At 36.2% G+C, this 10,763-nt stretch overlaps 1 protein-coding gene across 1 annotated transcript in view; it reads left to right on the top strand.

Annotated features, from left to right (window-relative positions):
* The window catches only part of PHKA2 (phosphorylase kinase regulatory subunit alpha 2), a 109,190-nt gene that overhangs the window by 42,233 nt on the left and 56,194 nt on the right, over positions 1–10,763 (top strand). The window contains exons 8-14 of the mRNA XM_015825295.1: positions 1,610–1,708; positions 4,304–4,450; positions 4,617–4,670; positions 6,291–6,413; positions 7,076–7,171; positions 7,779–7,886; positions 8,356–8,434. Coding sequence (XP_015680781.1) covers positions 1,610–1,708; positions 4,304–4,450; positions 4,617–4,670; positions 6,291–6,413; positions 7,076–7,171; positions 7,779–7,886; positions 8,356–8,434 — 706 coding nt within the window. The remainder of the gene's footprint in view (positions 1–1,609; positions 1,709–4,303; positions 4,451–4,616; positions 4,671–6,290; positions 6,414–7,075; positions 7,172–7,778; positions 7,887–8,355; positions 8,435–10,763) is intronic.

Here is a 10,763-nt window from a genome sequence, read left to right as displayed (position 1 = left end):
CAGAATATTAAGACCAAGACCAAAACTCCCCCCTGCAATGAAATATAACTTATCACATTCAAAGAAACAAAACATTACAGCCCAATTCCCAAACAGCTGATAGGCGCGCTGGATCTACGCACCAAACAGCTGACAAGCACGACTTTTGAAAATGGTCTTGAGACTGACTGCTTTATCCCTTTAAGAGCTTCTTAAGCACGCTATGTGCACATGCCTCACTAAAACCGTTATAGAACTGTTATGTAAATTTATGCGCTTACTCCCCCCCCTTCTCATTTAGCCCTTTGCTCTGATGATGTTAACAGGTTGTTAACGAAAGCTCAGCAATTAATAAAAAAGCCTTTTACCTTACATCCCAGAGTGCTTTATTTTTATCTGATTGACTTTAAATGTCCATACCTGGGATTCCAATATTCAAAATTATCAAAGACATATATATGTATGTATGTATGTATGTATGTATACATATATACACACACACATACATACATACATACATATTCAAAAAACTTGAAATCATATATATATATATATATATATATAGACACACACATACACACACACACACATACATATTCAAAAAACTAAAACACAGATCACTGAGACCAAACAATTTATTTAAAAACTTAGCTTTCATCAGCATCTGCTGACATCGTCAGAGTTCTAGCCAGGATTGAGAATCACGTTCTTAGAGTCTCTGTAACACCAATCGTTTGGCTAACGAACGTGTTACTGGTCTATTCGGCTCCCGCCCTCCCTTGGTTAAGCGGCGAGATGACTGCGTGTGGCAGAACGTACGTTTCACACGGGCAGGGTGCGAGGAGAGGACAGGGTGTCGAAATTCAAACAGCTGTCAACGAGCGCGATGGAAACAACAACAGAGCAATTAGCCACGGGAGGGCAGGAGCTGAATAAACCGGTAACACGCTCGTTAGCCAAACAATTGGCGTTACAGAGACTATAAGAACGTGATTCTCAATCTTGGCTGGAACTCTGACGGTCAGCACATGCTGACGAAAGCTAAGTTTTTAAATAAATTCTTTGGTCTCGGTGATCTGTGTTTTAGTTTTTTGAATATGAATATACCCGAGACTTGTATCTTCAAAACTATTTACATACATACATACATACATACATACATACATACATACATACATACATACATACATACATACATACATACTATATTTTTGGAGGGAGGGATCCCTTTGAGTCAGTCGTGACTCCTGACAACTGCCTGGATCAATCTCTAAAGTTTTCTTGGTAAGGTTCTTCAGAAATCTTTGCCATTCAGAAATGCTTTGCTTTGCATCATTGATTTCATTTGTCTGTAATGATACAGGGTTTCCTCAAGCAGGGGATTGGACTAGAAGACCTCGAAGTCTCTTCCAACTCTATTATTCTATGTTCACTGCTTCTTTCCTAGTGCTGAGAGAGAATGAGTGGCCCAAGGCTATCTAGCTTCGTACCTAAAGTGGGAATAGAACTCACAGTCTCCCAGTTTCTAGCCTATTGCCTTAACCACTACACCAAGCAGGCTCATGGATACTCTGCATATGAGTTAAATCTCCTTTTCTAGTAATAAGAATTGACAAATGTTTTTCTGAAGGCTGCTTTGGAAGCAATTGATGAGCTGGACCTGTTTGGAGCTGGAGGAGGACATAAGTCAGTCATTCATGTACTCCCAGATGAAGTTGAACATTGTCAGGTAAATCTGAGTCTTTTTCATTGGGATATCCAAGAAGCTGTAACAAAGCCCTTTAAAGCTCTTAACCAAACAATATATGTGAAGTCAAGGGACGTGGGGGGGAGGAGGCAAGGAGAGAAAGATGAATTTTCTTTCATGTATTCTGAAATATTTATATTCTTCAATCTTCTCCTTCCATACTTGAAAGCAGCATCTGGTAAGTGACTTGAAGGATTACCGTAATTATAATCAGTTTTACATAATCTGTCTCCCAGATCTATTACCAGTTTCTCTTTTTAAGAACTGATTTTAACAAACTCAGAGCTTGGGAAAGGGGAAAATAACCCAAGAAGCTTGGGAAACTCTGAAAAATATGATCATAAAAGTCCACTTCAGCACAATACCAATGAAAACAAAAAACAAATCCAAGAAGAAACCAGCATTGTTGCACAAAGATCTCTCTGATAAACTGAAAGACAAAAAGGATAAGTACAAAAAATGGAAAGAGGGACACATAATTAAGGCAGAACATCAGCAAATAGCCAGAATCTGCCAAGAAAGCAAAGGTTCAAAATGAACAAAGACTTGCAACAAAAGTCAAAGATAATAAAAAGTTTCTTTCAACATATAAATAACAAGAAAAAAAGTCAAGGAAACAGTTGGTCCACTAAAGAGAGAAGATGGCAAAGAAGTAACGGGCAGCAAAAAGAAAGCAGAACTGCTTAACTCATTCTTTGCATCTGTCTTCACGCAAAAAGAAACTATAGCCCAACGTACCAAAAACATAACTGTAAAAGACAGATTAGAAATAAAAATTAAAATAAGCAAGGAAATGGTAAGAACACTTGTTCTCTTGATAAATAAACTTGATAAATATAAATCACCAGAACCTGATGGATTACATCTCAGATTTCTAAAGTAACTGGCAGATGTCATCTCAGAAACATTGTACCATATCTTTTAAAAATCCTGGAGGACTGAGGAACTACCAGAGGATTGAAAAAGAGCTGATGTGGTTCCCATGTTCAAAAAAGGGGGAATAAATAGATCCAGGAAACTACAGACCAATCAGCCTAAGATCAATACCTGGAAAGTACTGGAAAAGATAATAAAAAAACAGATCTATGAATATCTAGAAACAAATAAAATTATAACTAGAAGCTAGCACTGGTTTGTTAAAAACAGATCATGCCAAACCAATCTTATTTCATTCTTTGATAAAGTGACTAAATTAGTAGACCAGCGAAATACTGTGGACATAGTATACTTAGACTTCAGTAAGGCATTTGACAAAGTAAACCACAACCTACTTCATGGTAAGCTAGAAAACAGTGAGATAGATAGCATCACTGCCTGATGGATTTGTGACTGACTGACAAATCATACTCAACAAGCAGTCCTTAATGATACTACATTTATATTGAGGGAAGTAAGGTTTCTTCTTAGGCCCAGTACTCTTCAATATCTTCATAAATGATTTAAATGAGGGAATAGTAGGGGAACTCATCGAATTTGCAGATGATACTAAGCTGGCAGGAATAGCCAACACCCTAGCCTAGATGATTGGGTCAAGATCCAGATGGTTCTCGACAGTCTTGAACATTGGGCCCTATTTAACAAAATGAAATTTAATGTAGAGAAAACTAAAGTCTTATACATAGGCAAAAAAACCCCAAGGTACACGTACAGATTAGGTGAAACCTGGCTTAATAGCAGTAACTAGGAGAGGGATCTTGGAATCCTAGTGGACAATCTATTAAATATGAGCTAGCGGTGTGCGGCAGCAGCCAAAAAAGCCAATTAATAGAGGGATCGAATAAAGATCACGTGAGGTACTAGTACCACTCTAAGTAAGACTTAGTAAGACCACACCTAGAATACTACATTCAGTCTTGGTCACCACACAATAAAAAAAATGTTGAGACTCTAGAAAGAGTGTGGAGAAGAGCAACAAAGGGGCCTGGAGGCTAAAACATATGAAGAACAGTTAAAAGAACTGGGCATGGCTAGTCTAGTGAAGAGAAGGACCAGGGGTGATGTGGCAGTGTTCCAATATTTGATGGGTTGTCATAGAGAAGAGGGGGACAACCTATTTCCCAAAGCACCCGAAGGAACAATGGATGGATAGTGATCAAGGAGAGATTTAAGCTAGAAATAAGGACAAATTTTCTGACAGTGAGAACTATCAACCAATGGAACAGCTTGAGTTCAGAAGTTACAGGTTCTTCATCACTGGAGGCTTTCAAGAAGAGACTGGATAGCCACTTCTCAGAAATAGTATAAGATCTCCTGCTTGAGCAGGGGGTTGAATTAGATGATCTACAAGGTCCCTTCCAACTCTGTTATTCTATTCTATGGAATGCATAGGTAATTGAATTAAGTTCCTGATGATCATGGTTTTCAGTTGATTAATAACGGTCCTATGCTGTTGCTGGAAGAATCAGGCATGGATGTATTGGAGTACAATTTCTTGGAGACTGTCTTGTTAATAACAATTTAGAATCCAAACTAGTACTATTTCTATATCTGATAATATACTTTGGAATGAAACTAATGTTTTTTTTAAATCTTTGTTTTTTCTTGTTTTTCAATGCTGTTTATGTATGTCCTGCTCAGTCTATTCTATACTCCATGTTACCAAGGGCATCCACATCAAAGGAGATTGATGCTGGCCTTTTGTCCATTATTTCTTATCCAGCATTTGCCATAGAAGATATGAACATTGTTAATGCAACGAAAAATGAAATTATCACCAAGTTGCAAGTACGTCCTTAATTTTGGCTTAAAATAAATCTTGGATTAATTTCTTTTTGAGTAATATGTTCAGCTTTGCTTGTTACCAAAGGATAAGGTTAATTCGATATGATTAAGAATAGTATTATTCTATATAAAACCATTCCTGCATCATAAACACTTTATATCTTTACAGGGGCGTTATGGCTGCTGTCGTTTCCTCCGAGACGGCTATAAAACACCAAGAGAGGTTGGGTTGCTGAAACTTTCTAAGCTTTACAATTTTATAAATAACAATGTTATGTCATTCTTATATAGACTGTGCCTAGCTTCCGAATAAACATTAAACATTGGAATATTATAAGATATTAGTACAGATGTATACATTATGATATTTAACAACAAATTAGTGGGGTCAAATAAACAGGGACAAGAGATCCCATTTTAAAATTTCAGTACCATTGTTGATAGTTGTCTTCTTGAAACTAGGATTGAATGAAAGTTAGGCTTCTTGGAGAAGTGGGTCACAACTCCTTTCTCATTCAAGGAGTTTGATTTCTTACTCGAGCAACAAAGGACAATACTGAGAAATGGCACTAAATATGTTGCCAGTTGCTTAGTAAAATCATAAAAATTCCAGAACTGTATAGAGTGCCATAATGCTAAACAATCACGTTGTAATCAGCAGATTATAATTTATGTCCAATATTTTTTCATGTGTTTCTGTAGTGTTCACCCTCTATGCCAAAAATTCCAATACAACAGAGTTCAGCTGCTTTGCACTGAAATGTATTTAATAAAAGAATTCTTAATTCTGTTTGATGAAGCCCAAATAGGAAATTTTAATTCTCTTGGAGTATGTATGTATGTATGTATGTATGTATGTATGTATGTATGTATGTATGTATAATATTTTATTGTTTTATTATTTTCTGTTTTTGTTTGCACTCTTTTCATTTCTTTCTTTTTATTGTGAGCTGCCTAGAATAGTCTCACGGCAAGATAGGAATCAAATAAATTTAACAAACAAATATTATTGTTATATAACTGATATTCATTCCCATATCTGATTCAGTTTATTCTAGAACCCACATGGACACTCATTTACAATATTCTTTCTGACCTCCAAATATTCCTTGTTAATAGAATGATAGTGGAATGATATTCTGGGAGACGCAGTTACAGCTTGGCAAATTGTCTTGTGAATTAATGGTAAAAACCTACTGTATGGTGGACTGAAAATAAGCAATATTATAAATGGATCACAATCAATTCATCTTTTCTCTTCCTTTTATTTTTGATGCATCCCGTTTATCTTGTTTATTTCCTATACTCAAGAGTGCTAGGATATAATCAAAGTGATGCAGAATAGATTCCACACAGCAGCACTTTCACTTCCTTCTAAAGTGAGATATTCTTTGCAGGATTATCTCCAATCTCCACAGGATTAAATTGAAAGTCCTCTTGATCAGGCTCATTATGCACTGAAATAAAGTTTGCTATTCCTTATAAGATGCAGCCTATTCTATTCCAGCTGAAATTCATTGGATAGTTGAGACCATGTTCCTAGAAATCAAATCTGTCCTATTGACACAATTCATTTGCAGGATTATTTTTCTCTCACACATATTATTCTCTTTCCAAACATTTTGGAATTAGAGGGATAGATGACAAAGCCTCCAGAATTCTCAGTTTCTTGGTGTTTTTTAAGGCTTGATTACTTTACATATAAATGTGGGGTGAAAATTTAATCAGGCAAAACTCCTTGGGACCTTGGAGATCGATAGGATGTTAATATTAATAGTGGCAGAATATTTTCTGCAATAAAGTGAAATGGTAACAATAAACTATGCAATTAATGTATTTCTAGGATCCAAACAGATTACATTATGATCCTGCTGAACTCAAGTTATTTGAGAACATAGAATGTGAATGGCCTGTATTCTGGACATATTTTTTAATTGATGGAGTGTTCAATGATGACAGAATTCAGGTAGGTAAAATAAAACATTTTGGATCAACTTTTTCTGGATGAAGGGATAGTGGAAGGATGAGCTCTAAAGTGCATGTGCACATGCACACGCACGGACACACATAGAGACATACACCATTTCTACCCCACACACCTGCAGCGAGGCCAGGTCTGGTCTCTATATGCTGGAAAAGAGTTGATTTAGGTGGTCTAATCTAAAAAAAAAAAATCAAAGAGAAATCCCCTGTAAGTGAAAAAATCCTAACACATCAGGTAGCAGAAACTTCAATCTCAACTCTTGCCCTGAGTTTCTAAATGCAGCAAGCATAAATGTCACCTTTTTTTTATTCTAAAATGCTTTTTACCTGGTTGCAAAGCCAGGCCCTTTGCTCTCTTAAATTTGTTCTCTGGTTCAACATTGGTGAGGACTTATAAAGTCAAAGCAATTTTTGTTGACAACAACAGGTCAACATTCTCACTATTAGAATGTGTTCAGGAGAATAAGGTTGTTTCTGTACTGTTTAGTTTTTTCCCCTTTTATTTGAACACAGTTCTTTATTTATTGGATTATACTGTATGTCTGACTACTTCACCATTTTCTTTTCCTTTTGTTCACTTTGTTTTCCTTTTGTCTCCTAGAAATAGGAGCCTGCATGGTAAAAGTCTTATTTTGTATTTATCAGGTGCAGGAATACAGAGAAGCTTTGGAAGGGATCCTTATTAGAAAAAAGAATGGAATTCTTCTGATGCCAGAACTGTATGCAGTTCCTTCAGATAAGGTCTTCCTCCCAAATTGCCTTAATCTGTAAATAATTCGCTTATGACATAAAATGCTCTTCCTTGATTTGTAGATAGATTACCGTATACACAATCTCTATAAATCTGATCCAAACTTATCTAGTGAATTTTTGTGGATATAACAGAGATGAAGCTCCACTGCAGTTTGTGGCTTCAAATAATTTTGCCATCAATATAAGTGTTTCTTCTCCCATACTGAATTTGAGCCTGAATATCATATGCTCTCTATAAAATTGAAAAAAAAATTAAATCTGTGGATAAAATTAACATTTACATAGACGGGCTTGTGTATTTTACACCTTATACCAAATAACTTTTACATGTTTCTTTGTTCATTTATTGCAAGCAAATAAGAATATTTTAAATAAGAATAAGAATAAAATAAGAATAAAATAAGAATAAAATAAGAATATTTAAAAGTACTTGTCAATAGAGGGTTTGCTGTAAACATAGTCTAAAACCTGCTTGTAATTGCCAAATAAACTCTTGCTAAAAGAGAAAAAGCTTTCTAGATTTTATTCACTGAGCATCTACAAGTTGTGAATAAATTCACATGAATCAGTGCTCATTCACTGTTTGGTTTTCCAGGTGAATGAAGAGTATGAAAATCCTCACACAGTGGATCGTGTTCCAGCAGGGAAACTTCCTCATCTTTGGGGCCAGTCATTATATATTCTTTCTGCCCTCCTAGCAGAGGTACGTCCTCTTTTATACAATTTGTGTGGGGGGTTTTGTTGTTGTTGTTGCAAAGATCCTTTTCATTCTATGTCTTTTCCAACACTTTTTTCCCTTTTGTCCTTACCTCTTTTTAGGCATGTCTGCAAGAGCCAAAATGGCAGGCATGACCACCATTGGATATCCCACTCTTTTCTTCATGCATAGAATGTTCACATGTGCCATTTTGACCCCGTTTGCCCCTCTCATTGCAGAAACCTCTGCTCCTTCAGCAGGCTAGAATATTTCTATAAGTTGGAATTGCTTGTTGAGGTCTTTTGAAAATAGACCAAAGGTCTTATCCATTAAGCTGAGAATTGTACATGGTTTACTGGACACCTGATATAGTTCTTAATGAATTTATACATTTCTGAAGTTCCCATGCTAGTTGTTAAAGAACATTATTATCCCCACTGAAATCTGCCTCATTTCTTCCTTTCTTTCATTTTAGGGATTTTTGGCTATGGGTGAAATTGATCCATTAAATAGAAGGTTTTCAACAGCTTTTAAGCCTGATGTGGTTGTTCAAGGTTGGTGATTATTCGTGTGAAATTTTTAACTCTGTAGAGAAAAGTGGAGAAGGAAATGAAACAATGTAATAGAAAGCTATCACTTCTACCCATGACATATGTATAGAAGGGTAGTGGCAACTAGCAAGACATGTCACTAAGTCACAGGTGGTTGCTGAGACAAGTGCTGCTGCAGTTCAGCTATCAAAATGTGTGACAATTACACTTTCCTAATTATCACACTCCCTGTTTCTGTTGATTCCTCATGGCATCCACACATCAAGTTAATTGTTCCTTTTAGTAGATATTTCACAGCATTGTGAATACAGGTATTTCTCGACTTATGACCATAGTTGAGCCCAAAATTTCTGTTGTTAAGTGAGACATTTAAGTGAACTTTGCCCTATTTTATGACCTTTCTTGCCACAGTTGTTAAGTGAACCAGTGCAGTTGATAAGTTAGTAACCTGATTGTTAAGTGAGTCTGGCTGCTCCATTGACTTTCCTTATCAGAAGGTTGCAAAAGGTGATCACATGACCCAGGATGCTGCAACGGTCATAATTATCAACCAGTTGCAAAGTATCTGAATTTTTATCATATGATCATGGGGATGTTGTAAAGGTTGTAACTGTGAAAAACAGTCATAAGTCACTTTTTCAGTGCCATTATAACTTTGAACGGTCACTGTTGTAGGTCGAGGACTACGTGTAGTATAAAAGATAATTATTAAGAATGATGTTGTATTTCTACATGTGCTTACTGTGTTATGCAGTCTAAACTGCTTTTGACATTGAAGCAAGGAAACTGAGAAACCTGGATAAGCAGAACTTTTGGATACCATCACAATTTCTGTCACTCTTTTGGGGAAAATATCGAAAGAAAAATGTGGAATTCTTTCATAGGAATACCGTATATTCCGGCGTATAAGACGACTGGGCGTATAAGACGACNGATGGGGAAGCGGTGGCTCGGCGGGCGGGGTCCTGCCTGCGCGCGAATGTCAGGCCCACCCGCCCCATCTGTAAAAGAAAAAGTATTCCGCCCAAGCATAACACAGAGGCTTGAGACACGGAGGCGCGGGACGCGGAGCGGCGCGGTGCGGTGGGAGGCGGCAGGACGGGGGGAGGGGTTACCTGCATCCTGCCAGCCGAACTCTGGAAGCCTGCCTGAATATCCGTATTTTCCGGCGTATAAGACGACTGGGCGTATAAGACGACCCCCGACTTTTGAGAAGATTTTCAGGGTTTAGAAAGTCGTCTTATACGCCGGAAAATACGGTATATATTCCCTAAACCGTAGCACTGAATTAATTATTATTTGTAAGGAAATTCATTTTTATCAAATACAAAAACATTCTTAAAGAGTCATGGTCAACTTACTTTGATCATAGTTTAAAATATATTTTTAGCAATTTCATGTCACCTTGTTCCAAGAATCACTTCATTGTAACTCAAATGGTAGTTTAAGTCATCAGCAGAAATAAATTTTGAAATGCTTTAAATTAAGCTGGGGTCAGAGCAGTTTCTTAGTACTAATTATGAAATTCAATCACATTATGTTGTACCTTCCCAAATCCCCAAGTCAGCAAATCCATACGTATAGCAATTAATCATAGTATTAATAATATTTAAAATATAGGTTGAATCTAAGTTGTTCAGAAATGCCTATTATTTAGATCTTTTTTACATATTGGGGAAAATATTTAGAAGTCTTTTTATATCATGCCTTTGCTTTATTGACTTTGTAAGAATTCTGGATTGAAGCTGCAGAGGATGAGGACAAAAATGGGTATCAGTCTGATAAAAAATGGCCACTAGTTGTAACTAGTTCAGTTATAAAATGGCTTCACAAGAATTCAGAAAAAAGCGTTTCAGACCTTGTACAAGCTGCTGTTCATTAAAGTTACCTGATCTCTCACAGATTTAGACATGGGATTGAAGGAAGGTATTGCTCCTTTAAAAGTTATTATAGTTTTAATGAGAGAATTCCTTGTAGTAACACCAGCAGCTTGTTTTCAGGCTTGTACAAAAGTCAGAAAAAAATCAGACTGTTTTTTTTTTATTAAAAGTTTTATAAAGTTTACAATATAAATCCCCCCACCCCTACAACCCCCCTCCCCTCCACTTCCCAGAGCTGTTCACAGGGTTACAAATAATAATCATAATCTAAATAACATAAACCAACTAATTATATAACCAAATCTATAACACACTTTAACTCATTTTTTAAAATAAATTTAAATAAGTTAAAATTAAAATTAAATACATTATTAAAAGAAGAAAAAACAAACAAACTAGTAAACAACACTACTAGTCAAAATTATAATAAAATCATACAAGCTATTATGCAA

This window comes from Protobothrops mucrosquamatus, unplaced genomic scaffold (assembly GCF_001527695.2).
Source record: "Protobothrops mucrosquamatus isolate PMUCROS unplaced genomic scaffold, P.Mucros_1.0 scaffold_198, whole genome shotgun sequence".
Classification (NCBI taxonomy): Eukaryota; Metazoa; Chordata; class Lepidosauria; order Squamata; family Viperidae; genus Protobothrops; species Protobothrops mucrosquamatus.
This window is presented reverse-complemented; position numbering and strand designations above follow the sequence as displayed.